Source organism: Crinia signifera, chromosome 3, assembly GCF_055691185.1.
Source record: "Crinia signifera chromosome 3, ASM5569118v1, whole genome shotgun sequence".
In the NCBI taxonomy this organism is placed as follows: domain Eukaryota; kingdom Metazoa; phylum Chordata; class Amphibia; order Anura; family Myobatrachidae; genus Crinia; species Crinia signifera.
The window spans coordinates 190214876-190231940 of record NC_139219.1 but is presented as its reverse complement, the minus strand read 5'-3'; the positions used below and the strand labels follow the sequence as shown (position 1 = coordinate 190231940).

General features: G+C 44.2%; 1 protein-coding gene across 2 annotated transcripts in view; it reads right to left on the bottom strand.

The window, feature by feature from the left end:
• Window positions 1-16807, bottom strand: part of ME1 (malic enzyme 1) — a 281949-nt gene extending 265142 nt beyond the window's left edge. Inside the window, exon 1 of one of the 2 annotated variants that reach the window (XM_083177132.1) lies at window positions 16655-16807. Coding sequence is in view for 1 of the 2 variants with exons in the window: in XM_083177131.1 (XP_083033257.1) it covers window positions 7743-7859 (117 nt within the window). In the remaining variant the exon portion in view is untranslated. Of the gene's footprint in view, window positions 1-7742; window positions 8042-16654 lie in introns of those variants that run through there. The other variant, XM_083177131.1, reaches the window with a different exon arrangement.
• Window positions 16808-17065: the final 258 nt, after the last annotated feature.

The window sequence follows — 17065 nt, the reverse complement described above, 5'->3', positions numbered from 1 at the left end:
CAAGCTGCTCTCTCCCGCAAAGCCCAGCTCAAAAGTCGGCAAGTATGGTGTATCCTCCAAAAATTTTATAGATCTCAATAAAGCTATTATTATAGGGATCCTTGCATTCTGCTTAATACGAGCACTGCCACTTATGTCCAGTGATAGAACACAGCCTAGTAGTGTGAAAACTCATCCAGTTTTTTCCCTCAAACTATTTTTAAGACTGAACATTAAAGGACTGTACCAACATCTCTATCTTGCAGGGGTGCTGTGGGGTGTATATTCTGAGATGAAATAAGAGTGTGGGCCTCTCCCCTGTCTGTGATGAGTGTTGCTAGTGATACATCAGGACAACAGTGCACTGGTAGAGAACAGTTTTGTTTTCACACTTCAGACCATGCTGTTTGAAACTTTGAATAGAACTTGGGAAGCCGGTGATTGTCCAGTAACTTCTTTTCTCATGCACACACTCCCCAATACACATGCTTATGCGAGGGGTGCTGAGCATTCATTTCTAATACAGACTGTAAATTCTGGATGTTTAGTTTTGTTGTTCAGAAACTACAATACTGCAGAAAGGGGCTGCACTCTGCAAAACCACAACCATCTAGAACTGATAATGCTGGCCTGAAATGACCTACAGTACCACAGCAATATAAAACCAGTAATGATGCTGTATATTGAACCCCTGCATTTACCTTTCCCCTACTACAATGTACATTGCAATCAGTATTTATTATCAGTTATCCACGGCCATTGTTATACTTAGGTCTTGCTACAGTAATCCAAAATAACAATTTACAAGTCCATCTGTATAGTGGTTTCAAATAATATAAAGGGAAACATGTAAAACACTGAGGTAAGCAGATCTGCCTTTTATACTGGTAGATATAAATATATAGTGGTACAGGTTGAGTATAACTTATACAAATATCCGTTATCCAAATTATTCTGAAAACCATACATTCCAGAAAGAGAACAAAAAAATGATTTTCTTGCTAAAAGCACTACTGGGGACATCTATAACAGCACTACTGGGGACATCTATAACAGCACTACTGGGGACATCTATAACAGCACTACTGGGGACATCTATAACAGCACTACTGGGGACATCTATAACAGCAATACTGAGGACATGATACAGTGTGTAACTGGCACTAAATATGTATTGGCATTCAATTGCAGTACCTCAGATAGTATCTGAGATTGTACACAAACTTTGTTAATTAATGAAATATAAAAATATTCTGAAATACGGAATTAGCCATTATCCAAAATTCTTCTGGTCCCGAGCATTTTGGATAAGGGATACTCAATCTGTATATACATACCGCATCGTCAGATGCTTGTTTCCTAGTAATAATTCAACATATATGTAAATTATTTTGGACTAGGTGATTCATCGCGCCCTACGGGCGCTCTTCACACCGGTGTAAGGGTCTGTGCCCCCTTAATTTGTGAACTTTTGTGTGAAATATGGTTTGAATTGTATGAAAGAATTGCCCTGTATTGCAACTTGAGTTATAGGTGAAATGTGTTAAATAGAGAGCATATGATTTCGAAGGGTGTTTGTATTGTTTTGTTTAATTAAAAAGCGGTTACAGAGTAAGATGTACATTGATAGTGTGGAGGGTACAGTGACATTTGTGGGTGTGGGGGGTGTACGTGCGTGTTGTTTAGGTGTGTGTGTGTGTGTGCAATAGTATAGTAGGGTGTTTTTGAGTCAGCGGCTCCCCACTGGCAGAGGTCACGACACAGGAAAACAGGAGGCTAGGTAGTGATAGGGGTGTGTGGGCATAAGGGGGACTAAAGAGGAGGGTGGGGGACACTGTGCAGCTTCTGCCAGTGGGTGAGGGTCCAGCGTGGCAGCACAGGAGTACAGGACGGTGCCCCTGAGTCAGTTTCTCCTCCTACTGGGTGGGAGTTATTGTGCATGCGAGCAGGAGGCTGGGCTATAAGGCATGATAGGGGTATGTGGGCAACACAGCGTCAGCGACTCCCCAGTGCTGGAAGTTACTGTTCAGGAGAGCAGGAAGCTGGGTAATGATAGGGGTGTATGGGTATGAGGGGGACTAAAGCTTTTGCGCTGGTGCAGAGGAGGGTGGGGGACACTGTGCAGCTTCAGCCAGTGGGTGAGCATCCAGCATGCCAGCGCAGGAGTACAGGATGATGCCCCTGAGTCAGTGTCTCCTCCTACTGGGTGGGAGTTAGGGTGCATGAGAGCAGGAGGCTGGGTGGTAAAGCATGATAGGGGAATGTGGGCAACACAGGGTGAGCGGGTCCCCACTGGCGGAAGTTACGGGGCAGGAGAACAGGAGGCAGGGCAGTGATAGGGGTGTGTGGGCATGGTAGTAAAGGTTTTGGGCTGTTGCAGAGTAGGGATGGCCATTGGTGCAGACGCCATCGATGGTTTGCATTGATGGCGATTTTGCACCCTGCCATAGATAGTAGTAAAATATTACTTGGATAACCATCAACCATCATCTAAATAATTACTTCTGCTCCATATTCACTATAGAAGAAGAAGGGAAGGGACCACAGTTAAGTTGCAAGGACATTCATAAAAATAAGGTAGATGGAAGTACATTTACTAGGGAGAAAGTCCTAACAGAACTTTCAAGACTGAAAGTGGATAAATCAATGGGGCCAGACGGAGTGCATCCAAGGATACTAAAAGAACTAAAAGATGTGTTGGTAGCGCCATTAACAGATTTATTCAACCAGTCACTAGATACAGGTGCAGTTCCAGAGGACTGGAGAAAAGCAAATGTAGTTCCACTGCACAAAAGCGGAAGCAAAGAAGAAGCAAGTAACTACAGACCAGTGAGCCTTACATCAGTAGTAGGGAAATTAATGGAAACACTATTAAAAGAAAGAATAGTGGAATATCTTAAATTAAACAACTTACAGGATCCAAAACAGCATGGTTTTACTGCAGGGAGATCATGCCAAACAAGTCTCATTGACTTTTTTGACTCCGTGACCAAAATACTAGATGAAGGGGGGGCTGTTGATGTGGCATATCTAGACTTTAGTAAGGAATTTGACACTGCCCCACATCGCAGGCTGCTAAATAAACTTGAAAGTGTGGGATTGGATTATAAAACAATTAAATGGATAAGAACCTGGTTGCAGGATAGGAAACAGACAGTTGTAGTAAATGGAGTGCATTCTATGGAGGGACATGTTACCAGTGGAGTACTCCAGGGATCTGTACTTGGACCAGTGCTCTTTAATATCTTTGTTAGTGACATTGCAGATGGTATTGAAGGGAAAGTATGCCTTTTTGCAGATGACACAAAGATATGCAACAGAGTAGACACACCAGGAGGGGTAAATCAAATGACTGATGATCTAAGTAAACTTGAGAATTGGTCAAGAGAATGGCAACTACAGTTTAATGCTAAAAAATGCAAAATTATGCACTTGGGACTCAAAACCCCAAAGGCTCAATATAGTATCAATGGTACTATAATGGAAACTACTGAGGAGGAAAGGGATCTAGGAGTCACTATTTCAAGTGACTTAAAGGCAGGGAGGCAATGTAACAAAGCAATAAGGAAGGCTAGTCAGATGCTTGGATGCATAGGGAGAGGAATCAGTAGCAGAAAAAAAGACTTAATAATGCCACTTTATAGGTCATTGGTATGACCTCATCTGGAATACTGTGTCCAGTTCTGGAGACCATATCTTCAGAAGGATATAAATACATTGGAGAGTGTACAAAGAAGGGCAACTAAAATGGTGCATGGCCTACATCACAAAACTTACCTGGATAGACTAAAAGATCTAAACATGTATAGTTTGGAGCAGAGAAGGGAAAGGGGGGACATGATCGAAATCTTCAAATATATCAATGGTTTTAACATAGTACAGGAGGGAAATTTTCTTCAAAGGAAAAGAAGTAATAAAACACGAGGACATGCACTGAAACTGGAGGGAGGTAGGTTCAGGGGAAATGTTAGAAAGAATTACTTCACAGAAAGGGTAGTGGATAAGTGGAATAGCCTCCCATCAGAGGTGGTAGAGGCTAAGACAGTAGAACAATTTAAACATGCTTGGGATAGGCATATGAATATCCTTACAAAGAAATAAGGATTAAAAAGGGTTGAGTTTACCTGAAGGGTAAAAAAAGGGGCAGACTAGATGGGCCAAATGGTTCTTATCTGCCGTCAAATTCTATGTTTCTATGTTTCTAACTGTTGTAGCTATCGATGGTCATCCATTATATCTGACTGAATAGGCCGTGGGTCAATCAGAACTCGGTGGCGGGACTTCCGGGTGTGGGGGGTCGGAGCTATGCTCCTTGTCCCGGCACCTTAAAAAAAATTGAAACTTGATCGGTTCTCCTATGCCATCGATGTAGGGAAACCATCTGGTCCTCCCACATTAATGGCAAAAGTATTCAACATCGGCCATAAACCATCAATGATTTTAAATCATTGATGGTCGATGGGCATCCCTAGAACTGGAGGAGGGTGGGGGACAGTATGCAACTCCCAGCAGTGGGTGTGCGTCTCCTCCCACTGGGAGGGAGTTAGGGTGCATGAGAGCAGGAGGCTTTGTAACAGTGGTATGTGGGCAAGACATTGATAAAAGTTGTGGCAGTGGGGGAACCTGCAGCCCGACAGCCAGGGCCGGATTTACCACCTATGGGCGGCACCTGCTTGTGGCGGTACAGGATCCCCCATTCTCACGGGGGTATGTAAAATGCGGGAGCGGGGGTCCGCTGGGGGGGATTGCGGGAAAGGGGTCAGGGGGGTCCACAAATTGCGGGAGGGGTCACGGGGGTCGCGGAGGTCCAAGAATCGCGGGAGGGGGGTTTGTGGGGGCCTGCGAATCGCGGGAGGGGGGTCCGGGGGGGGGGATGCCGCTCACTACACCATGGTGGATGGTGGGCGTGTACTGTAGCCCTGGCTGGGCGGGGGGAGGTGATGTCAAAGGGGGAGGGGGGTGGTGTGTATAACCCTGGTCTTTTCCATGGGGGGGCGGGTTTGTGTATAACGCTAAGCGGGAACGATATACACACAGGGGATGAGTGACAGATCTGGCTAAATATATATGAGATAGTCATTCAATTGTGTGATTCCTATGACTATATTTACATAGATGAACTGGCATCATTTCATAGATATTGCTGTGTATAATTACATACACTTTGCTACACATCACACCGAGGCAGGTGTATTAAGCCTGGTAAAGTGATAAAGCAGTGATAAGTGGAAGGAGATAATGCACTAACCAATTAGATGTGTTTGAAAAATGACTACTAGTAGCTGATTAGCTGGTGCATTATCATCTTACACTTTATCACAGCATTATCACTACTTTACTTTACTATTACTTTACCAGGCTTAATACATCTGCCCCACTCTCTGTTGTTCTCCTTTGAAACCCCATAGAACAAAACAACATCAGTGTTTTAATAGCACATTTTGCTAATATATAGAACATAAAGACATGCCCAATAATAGGTAAAACCACCTATTATTCTGAGTATCACATAACTTCACATATTATTTCTTTATTCACGTTCACATCTTCCTGACCCAAACATTGCTGTGTGACCATATCAAACAAGACATGTTTCAAGGCATGTCACCGAAGCTTGGAACCTGTTCACATTGCAGGCTGGACACGGGTTATTGCTGGGGATTGGCCTTAGCTCTTGTAGATGACATCAAGCGCCAGTGAGCCAGCTCTCCATAGGGTGTGAATGGGACCAGGGCCGGATTAAGGGAGAGGCTCAGGGGGTCAGTACCCCCAGTCCTTCCTCTATCTAGGGCAGTGGCGTAACTACAAAAATTGCGCCCCCCCCCCCCCAAGAAAAGTGAACCCCCTGCCTTACCACCTGCTGCTTGCCAACACCGCCTCTGTAACGGGGACACGCAGAACTACTTCTCTGCAGTCCCGGCGTTCCTCCTCACTCGGCTCCTGCTGCTATTATAAAAAATCTCCCACACAAAATGTCCGCCACCTTACAGCAGACCATTTTTTCGGATGCTAGACTAGGCGTTCAACTCATTTTGTGTGCAGCAGGAGCCAAGCAAGGAGGAACCGCAGAGAAGTAGATCTGCGTGTCCCCGTTACAGAAGCAGCGGTAGAGCGGCAACAGGGGTAAGGCAGGCAGCAGCGGAACGATAGCCCCGCAGACCCCCAGCGCCCACACTTTACTCAGCACCTCCCCGCTGCCTCGGGGTCTGCAAGGCTATTGTTACGCCACTGATCTAGGGCCTCCCTATGGCTGTCATGGTTTTTTTTTCCTTAACTAAAAGTTTTTGCATGGGAGTGGGGTAGTGCTGCAGCTTCAGCTATCTGCTGATGTGACAATGATTAATGGTGCTGAGCATAGGGAGCTGAGGCACACTGACTGCACAAGTGTGCAGTGCATTACTGGGAGTTGACGTAGGGCGAGATGTACTATTTACCGCATTGCTGTAACAGTCTGCTCGCACTGCTTTTGCAGCCTATTTGTGGCGTTCCCGGCTGTTTTTACCTTCATCTTCCCCGTATGTAACATTTTTTATGTGACTTGCGGTCGCAGCTGAGAATGTGATCTGCCTAGTCTAGCTGGCCACATGATTACTGCACATGCACATCCCCATCTGTGGATGCTGTCATGCGCAGTAGAAGCCGGAGGATAGGAGTGGGTGATAGAGTGGATGGTTGAGCGTAGAGGCAGGCAGGGAGCACAACTGTGGTCTTCAATAATGTAAGTTGTGTGCGATCTACTTTTTTAATTGTGGATACATTTTATACACCGTACAGGAAAAGTGCTATAAAATGCATATTCGCCAGGTAAAATCTCTATTGCCCTCCGTGGCTGTTCTTAGTACATACGAGCCCGCAATCTGTACAACCAATCAACTCCTGTCATTTTTTTCAACACACATCTGCCCCACTGTCCTCTGTTTGCACCATATAAAAACAACATTGCATGGTCACAAAAACACACTGTACCTGACAAATGGGAACAATACCATTGACTTTTACTGTATCGATTTAGGCATGTAAGACAAATTTACAGTGTTAGGCCTCATATTCACATGCATTTTTTTTTTTTTTTTTATTGCCTTTATAACCAAGTAGAAACCACAAAACAAGTCTGGCTCTAGAAATTTCTAACATTTCCCCTTTGCTTTTATTAAATAAATGGAGAGAGGAACAGAATTTGAATGAATAGTTTGAAATAAAGTTTAGTTTAAGCCAGGCATGTCCAACCTCCAGCTGTTGTGAAACTACAAGTCCCATCATGCCTTGCCCCAGTTTTGCTATTAGGGACTGCTAAAACTATGGCAAGGCATGCTGGGATGTGTAGTTTCACAACAGCTGGAGGGCCGCAGGTTTGACATGCCTGGTTTAAGCTATGCATTACGTTTCTGTGCCTTTCTCTATTAGCTAAAACACAAATCAAACACGTAAATATTAGCTATGTTTTTAGTTGTTAAAAAAAAACACATAAAAGGCTAATGAGCTGTGGCCTTAACAAACCCCATTATAGTATTACAGACGTGTACCGCTACACATTGCTGGAGCTGGATTCATTCTAATCTAAACATGTTTAAACATCCAGTACTTTTAATTCATTTCCAATAATGAGCATCTCCTACAATGAAGCAATTCTATTCTGAGACATTTATAAGCATCAGAATAGCATAGTGCAAAGTTATAACCTGTAGCGGAAGCTGGAACTTATGCTATTTGGGATTGCAGTATTGCACCAATGCAGTGTGCATTATCTAGAGGGCCCTAAATACCTTGTTAAGATGTGGGTCACGGGTAATATCATAGCCCCTCTTCTTGGTGTACAGAAAAGTCTGGCTGCCATTCTGCTCCTCCACTGGTTGCTCCTTTTTCTCCATCAAAGAAGACATGTCTGGTACTGATCCAGATAAAAGGCTAATTTATTGGATGCTTTTGTTGTGATTAGATATATAATAGATTTGACTGGTCCTTTGTATTTAGGAATTGTAGAAGTGCTAGGTGTGATTAGTTGATGTGTGAGTGCAGGAAGAGCTGGGGCTGTGAGGATCAGCTGACAGCATGTGTGGGACAGGACAGGAGGAGGGAAGTGCTGAGTCACTGACAACAAGATTAGACGCTCTTGCTTATGCTTGCTAGGTTATTTTTCATTTATTGCCTCACATTCTATGCTGTAAAGTTTTACAGTGGCTTGGCTGCATTGTTATCGCATCAGTTTTTCACTAGCACTAGTAAGCTGAAAGCTACAGTGAAACAGTAATGCTCAGCAAGAATTTTATTTTCATAGAGGACAGCTCTCTGCTGGGCACGTAGACCACGCGGCACATTTCCATAGGGACACACAACACATAATGAATACAGTAAATCATTTTTGTACCTTGAGTAATAAATTAGTCTGTATCTTGGGGGTTTTTTTGTAGCTTGAATTACTGTTCCGGAACATTGCTGCTGTGTGCTGCATGAAAGGGTTATGTTATGTAACAACACAAGTTATCATGTGAACTAGCAGCAAAGGTTATCAAAAGGATCAGTGATCCCTGTGACAGCCACATGTTTCAGGCAGTTCAAACCCATTCTGCCCGCAGATGATGTTCCGCATGCAGGTTCTTGCAGTTTGGCTTCTACGGACATGACATCCGGTAAAATTCAATTTGCTTGTTTGCATGTTTTAATCACAGGCAGAGAATTAAGATATTCCATTAATTGTCTTCAATAATAAGAAAATAAAAAAACTTTCAATTATCCATGCAGCTTTATCGAGTACAGGGTCAGATTAACAATGAGACAGATGGAGCTTCAGCTTCAGGCCTTCATATAAAATTAGGCCCATCATGATGGCAGCTTAGAGAGGTTTGGGAGCAGGGCAGGGCTGTAACTCCTACATCTCTGCCCTGGAGGTGAGAATGCTCCAGCTCCATTGTCTCTGGCCTGCAGGTGAGGATGCTCCAACTCCATTGTCTTTGGACTGGAGGTGAGAATGCTCCAACTCCATTGTCTCTGTCTGGGAGGTGAGAATGCTCCAACTCCATTGTCTCTGTCCGGGAGGTGAGAATACTCCAACTCTATTGTCTCTGCCCTGAAGGTGAGAATGCTCAAACTCCATTGTCTCTGGCCCGGAGGTGAGAATGCTCAAACTCCATTGTCTCTGGCCCGGAGGTGAGAATGCTCAGATTCCATTGTCTCTGGCCCGGAGGTGAGAATGCTCAGATTCCGTTGTCTCTGGCCTGGAGGTGAGAATGCTCAGATTCCGTTGTCTCTGGCCTGGAGGTGAGAATGCTTAGATTCCATTGTCTCTGGCCTGGAGGTGAGAATGCTCAGATTCCATTGCCTCTGGCCTGGCAATGCTCCAACTTCATTGTCTCAGGCCTGGAGGTGAGAATGCTCCAACTTCATTGTCTCAGGCCTGGAGGTGACAATGCTCAGATTCCATTGTCTCTGGCCTGGAGGTGAGAATGCTTAAACTGCAATTTCTCTGGTCTGGAGGGGTTTATTTTTTTTAAGAGCACCCATTCATATTATGAGTACAATGTTTATTTAACTTCACAACACTTAATGCTAGTAACATATGAGATATCTGCCATTCATATAGAAAGCATCATTAGCCCCAATTATTGAAAACAAAATACAAATGCATATTCTAAAAAGCGCCACCAGTGGTTACTAATCAACACTACACACTAGTGTTACACCAAAACTTTACCACAATACCAACCCTGCTCACAGGCAGCTTCCCCCTATTAATCCACTCCAGAACTGCACCTGAACTCCCAGCTCAGAAGTTCATTAGCCTGGTGTGTAGTATGGGAATAGCCAGTAGTAAACCAACACAAGCATACCAATACCTGGACTGTACCACCCATTTCAACCCTGTCTGGGATTTATACCACTGACATCAGGAGTCTCGGTGGCGCATACCTGCCATCAAGCACTTTTCCTGCTGACTTGCTACATATCCCCCCCCCCCCAAACTCTTTGGAGAAGTCTGGTGCTATTAATTGTGTCTGACTACAGAAGGCATTTTTAAGGCTCTGAAATGCTTTTCTGCTTCTTCAGACCTCTGGACCATAACAGATTTTTTCTCTTTTGTGAGTTCAGTTAGCAGCGCTGCAATGGAGGCAAAGTTTGGTACAAACCTGCGTTAATAACCAACAATCCCCAGGAATTCCCAAACTTGTTTCTTAGTGAGGGTCTGTGGCCAACTCTGTATCTCCTCAACTTTATTTACCTGGGGTCTGATCATACCTTTCCCTACAATGTACCCCAAATATCAGGCATTCTCTAGCCCCACAGCACATTTTTCAGAATTAGCAGTAAACCCTGCATTCCTAAGAGAATCATGAATGACCTGGACCTTACTCAGATGACAGTCAGTACTAAAGACCACAATATCATCTAGATAGGCAGCTGTATACTTTTTGCGAGGCTTCAAAATGTTGTCCATCTCCCTTTGATATATAGCTGGCGCATCTTGTAACCCGAACTGCATCTTTACATACTGAAAGAGGCCATCTGGGGTGGAGAAGGCAGTTTTCTCCTTCGCCCCCTCTGACAAGGGAATTAGCCAGTAGCCTTTGGTGAGGTCTAGATTGGTAATGTACCTCGTTGGCCCTAACCTTTCAATCGACTCTAGGCATTGGGTAGGAATCACATATGGAGAGTTAATTTAGTCTGCGGAAGTCATTACCGAATCGCCAGGTCACATTTGGCTTTGGGACTAACATTATGGGGCTGGAGCACTCACTCTTAGACTCCTCAATAACCCCCAAAGCTAACATTCTTTTAACTTCTTCAGAGATAACTTGTCTCCGGGCCTCAGGTATTCTGTACGGCTTAACGTTTTCCTTGTCATTGTGTTCAGTGACTATGTCATGCTGAATTAAATCAGTAGTTCCTGGAAGATCAGAAAAAGATATACCTATTATGCTGCAAAAACTCCCTGGTCTACTGTTTTTGGGACTTTGAGAGAGCTTCGCCTATGGTAACTTTGTAAGAGTGAGATTCTGGACGTGTCTCTGGCACCAACAACTGTTCCACTAATTCACCTCGTACCTTTGTTACCCGATACAGCAAATCATTATTAACAGCATTTGGCTCTTGAGGAACCCCATTCAGAACACTTACATTTTCATATGCACCTTTCAGGGTGAAATCTCGCAACTGAGCAGTTCCAAAATCATCTTGTGATACTGCCAAGTCAGGGACATTCTGCTCAGGGGTAGACAGCTCATCCCCATCTCCTGCCAAATCCACTAAGGGAAAACTGTCATTTACCTCTGTGGTCACCCCTACAGCATCAGGAGACTAATTCTCAGGTAAGGGAACTGGACTGAGGGACTGAGGACAAGAAACATCATGACAGCAATTACCCCCCCCCCCCCCCTCTGCGGCATGCAACACTCTGTCCCTCCTCCGTCCCCAACAAAGTTGGAAGGTATGTTGCAGCAAGACAGGGTTTTATTAATAAGCAAATTAACAGGAGGCTTATCAGCAGCGCATTAAGTCCAAAACAGGCTTTTCTTCAGCAGCAATAGGTAAACTTAGTTCCGTTCAACTTGAACACAAAGTGTCTGCTCTTTTAGCTTCATAACAGGCAGGCATAGACCAAGGCACTCGCCCTGTCTCTGCATTGGCAGGTCCCAGACAGATACTAGCAGCAGCAGCTCTCTCTAGCTTGCTTTATTTAATACACACAATACCCTGCTCACAGGCAGCTTCCCCTATCTCCAGAACTGCACCTGAACTCCCCAAGTATGCCAAAACCGGGAACACACCACCCATATCAACCCTGTCTGGGATTTATACCACTGACATCAGCAGTCTAAGTGGGCATACTGTACCTGCCATCAAGCACTTTTCCTGCTGACTTCATACATCACTCACAAAGTAAAAACTTTAAAATTGCATATCACCATATATTGTGGTATTTATCCTTATGGAGACCAGAACCAAAAGGGGGAATTGTAATGATTCCAGAATGGGGGGTTTTATCATCCAGTCCCAGAAACTGTCCGCTGCACGGGAGGACATAACAACTGTATTCTGATAGCCCAAATTATTATTTGTATATATCAGTGCCTTTAAGCTGGCCATACACTACGGCGACTTCCCCCCTCGAGCTACCTAGGACCTTGCATGCAATATATTGCATACAATCCCAGCCAAATCCTGCCTGGAAGCCATCCAAGACATTTCTTCTGCAGCCTATAATACAAGCAGGCTCTGGTGCAATGCGCATGAGACCGCACATCGCATTGGTCCTGCTGTCATTTTCATGCAAATTGAGATATTTTCCTGTGATTGATTACCACAATCTCAGGGAAAGAGCCCAAATTGCATGTGAATTGCCTAGTGTATGGGGGCCTTAAGATTACAAAATCGAGGTTCAAAAAGATCTAAACAATTTAACTATATTGATTACCAGGATATATCATAAATGCTCCTGGAGGCCCAGGGACTGTGGCATTTTGTTCTTTCTATTTGCTTGGTTTACTATGGCACACAGATCTTTGGGGCCACTATGTGCTTATGACACACTCCTGGAGGGTTGATTTAAAGGCAATGAATATCTTAATTTACTATTGCTGGGTGTGCACTTGTGGATATATTGTTTGTATAGCTGATGAACAATATTTCGGCTAGAAAATCAGCAGCTATATCTATGAATGACATCCTTCACAGACATATCATAATCAGTTTTATTAGGCAGGTATACTTGCATATACTAGGAATTTGATTGGGATTGCTGTGCAACAGCCAGGTAGGTAACAGTTCAATAATGACAGTACAGATATACATATTACTTCAGCTCTGCAGCAAGCGGATGCTGATATATCCTGCAGCTATATTTGTACATATGCCTGTATGTGGATCCGATACGATTTCCCGGCGGTCGGGATCCCGGCGGTCGGAATCCCGACCGCCGAAATCCCGACAAGGGGGGGACATGGATCGCCCCCCCTTGCGGGCTCGCTGCGCTCGCCACGCAGCGGGCCCGGTGCCTCGCTACGCTCGGCACGCTATTTTATTCTCCCTCTATGGGTGTCGTGGACACCCACGGAGGGAGAAAGTTTCGGGATTTCGGCGGTCGGGATTCCAGTGTCGGGATTCCGACCGCCGGGATCCCGACCGCCGGCAAATCAACTGCATCCCCTGTATGTATCGGCGATTCAAGAACCAAATCACATGAATGGCCAAGTGTGTACCCACCCTATGTTTATTTAAGGTGCTTATAAAAGTATTGTCGCGTTTGTTCGTGTGTGTTTTTTTTTCCACCATGGTGGACATTGTATTCTCTTCATTGAAGTATAGTAGTGTATTGTATATTTATATATGCCTATTGTATATTAATGTATGCCTGTGTGCCTATTGTATATTAATATATGTGCATGTTTTTAATCAATTTTTTTTGCGCAAATATGGACTCATACAGATTATATTGTAGTGCTATGTTTTTAGCGGTTCTGTGTTGTGAGGCTGACTACCTCCACAGCTGCTTGCATATTGATCACAGAACCTCATTCTCCTCAGGACCTTCCATATTTTCTGATTAACTATAAATTACACTTTTAAACATTTATTTAAAAAAAATGTTAACATTAAAAATTAACATTGCCGATGTCGTTCCCAGATCCCAGTAGTCGGTCCCCATTCCAAATTGCAAAAACCAATAGCAACTTTCAAAAGTATCGTAAAAATAGTTTGCCACCAATGTTTGCATTTTACACATCCCCTAGTGAACACTAGTCTCAGTGGATTTGGCTTAACATTATTGTAAGTTTGAGACAATACAACATGTTAGGATAATTTTGAACAAGCAGCGGACAACTCACTTAAAAGGAAAGACTTCCGCCTTTGAAACAAGAGATCCACTGTCATCCTACAAACCTGATGATTGACAGAGAGGCTCCTATGGGGCCTTTGAGCAGAACAGTCCTGTTTTTTTATGGGATAGTTCCGCTGTCACTAGGGATTTAGGGCTAATAAAAATTCTTTAGTTGAATGTTCACGTGTAAGAGCCTAAACATATTTAATTCCTATGCAGAAATGGGTTCATTTGTCAGTGCCAGGTTAGCACAAATATGTGGCGTAATACACTGAAATAACAGGAAGAAATGAAAAGATAACAAGCTATTCATGCTGATACAGCAACATCATATTTCCTCTAGTAGGACAATATGTGATTATACATTAACATTCAAAATATAAAAATGGATCATACTGTCTATATCAGAGCCAAAGTTGTTTGGAAGGGAGTCTTCCATTGTTTGCACATTCTCAAAAAATGTCCATAAAAACATCAAATAAAGATAGAATACAATGGGGAGATGTCTACATGTCTGGCTCATTCTACCGCGTTTTATAACTCTTAAAAGACCGGCTAAGAATAATAATACAAGAAGCCTCTTTCCTATGTGGAAGCTCATAAAAAGTGCTGAGAATAAGGACTGTCACTCCTGTGTGGGGTTGGACTGGCCTTGGGGTACAGCAGATTCGCCAATGGGCCCCATCTCCTCCTCTAGAGATCAGGTACGAGATTGTGCACTTGAATTATACATTATAAATATGTTACCCAGTTGCATAACTATGGTATTGCAGACCCTGCGGCGACTTGGGGGAGCCAGCGCTGACAGGGTCTGCGGGGTGCCGGGCACACTGAAAATTGGCCAAGCTGCTACTGCAGCAAGGAGTCCCTCGCCGGCGGCTGTGCTCCCATTGGGGAAAGTAAACACAGAGCCTATTGGCTGCTGTGTATAAAATTGTCAGGTCGCAGGTGGGGGGAAAGCTTTAGTCGCCCATGTAGTGTACTGCCTCCCCGGCAGGGTGAGTCGTGCAATCGCACAGGGCACCCCACAGCTCCTCCGCTGACTGCTCTTGCCATTGAGCCGCAAGCTCACCTGATGCCCACCGGCATCTTGCCGCCCTCTCCCTGCTGTCTGCTTTCCACCTGTGTTTGCAGCTGAAAGTGGCAATCCCCCTGGCTGGAAAACGCTGCAACCAAGTGGCTAATAGCGGCAGTAGTATTGACTGAATGCTGTACACTGACTGCAGCTGCCGGCCCCTGCTGGGCTCACTGTACGAACTCAGTCGAGAGGCTCTTACCTTTGCTCTCCTCCCCTTCCTGGTTCTGCATCCTCCCTGGTATCTGGTGTGCATGCAGGCTATGTACCTGTGGGGGTCCGCTGGCTGGTGCACTGCTAGATCCTGAAGAATTATGAAGAAAAGTACCCAGTCCTCACAAGCACAGGCAAAAGGTCAGTGGGAGTCTTGCAGCATAATATATATATATATATATATATATATATATTCTGCCTGGCCCCGATAAAATGAAGGGGCATGATCAATGGATGGGGCATGGCCAATAGAGTGGTGTGGTTACGTCTCTGTTAAAAAATGCGCAGGGGGCACCGGTGGGATGTCCAGGGGGTGGCAGAGAGAGAGAGGACATGCTACCACTTCCACTGCCACTCTACCCAGCTCAGCACACAATACTAAGCAGCAAGTGCAAGTCTGCTGCAACAGCAGTTAGTTCTCTCTCTCTCTGTGATTGGTTCTCCGTAACAGGGGAGGGAGTAGTGGGTCCAGGGCCACCATCGGGCCCCTCAATCAGATCCAGGTCGGGGTAAAGAGTACCCCCCCACACACACACACCCCTCCCTTGACAGTAACTGCACCACACCTTCCAATTGTCCAGATTTTTGCTCAAAGATATTTTTTTTGGTGACTGTCCTGCATCCCACCCGCTTGTTTTTGTGTGTGCAGGGGGTGCATTTGGGTATTGCCTGTCACTGGCTGACAGGAAGACTCAGTCTGCAAGGGCAAATAGATACATAGATGCTGTGCACACTACTCCTGAGTGTTTTTTTTTTAATGTTCTTAACATATTAATAAACACATAAACAGTGCATTACAGATGGGTGAAATAAGAGTGAATAGTGTACTGTAATACTGTAAATAATGCAGTCTAAAAGCCCCAGAAGTTCCAGCATTTGTAGACAGTTTCCCAGTGGATATATGAGCAAAAGATTTAGAAGACACTCCCTTTCAAGACATAATTATTGCATAAGCCAAATAGTGTGCCAGCTTAGTATGTAGGAGGATATTATACATATATAGGTCAAATTCATAAATCAACATTCTTTGTTACAGGATTAGTTTACCATCATACTAAACAAGACTGCAAAATATTCACTGATTAACCATACTATTGCATTGTTTAATGCTGTGTGTATTTAGGGAATAGGCTTCAAAAAGGTGGGTGTCCCTGTGGTTGACCCCAAATTGCCAACTCATTTGCATAAACAGGAACCGGGGTGCTACAGGATGGCTTTATCCTGCAACACTCAGATTATGTCACTGAGAAGGAGCCAACCATGCTGGAAGAGTCCCCGGGGCAGCTTGAAGTGATGTTAGGGGGGGGGGGGGGGGGTTCTCCCGTAAGGCACATATGGCATATATTTATCACAATTGCCATTTTTAAATTAAAACTCGCAAACGTAAATTTTTACATTAATTTAGTATCAAGCTCTTGCTGGGGAGATGGGCTTCAAGAAGAACTTATTCCAGTGAAAAACTGAAATATGCGAGGTACACAAAACTCTGAGCAATAACCGCTCTTTTGAATGACTGACCCTGCCTACAATTCTTTGGTTTAAAATGCTCGTAATACTTCCACACTTGCTCTTCTTACCCTCTCTCAGTGGAAGCAACTTGGGCAATGCAGCAGTATCTCCTCTCTCCTGTTCACTTTATCCATATGAAGTACAGAAAGATCTCTCTCCAACCCACTGGGTCTGATATCTCAGACCTTTTGTTTCCTACACTCTCTGCATGTCTGCAGTAGTTAGAAATGAGATTTGTCCCTTTCCCTTCTCCAGTATACCCTTTATTTGTCAAGTAGAGGTCATTAAACTTATTTCCAGCTTAATTATTATCTTGTGAAGCTCAATTGTAATTATGCTCTCAGTAGATGCTTTAGATAGTTTCAGACCTTTTTTATTTCTCCCCAGGACCCTCTCCATTCTGTATCCATGATTTACAGTCTGCTCTTGGGGCTCGTGGCATGAGAGAGACCTTACTCATGCTTCTCTTGGAATATTAG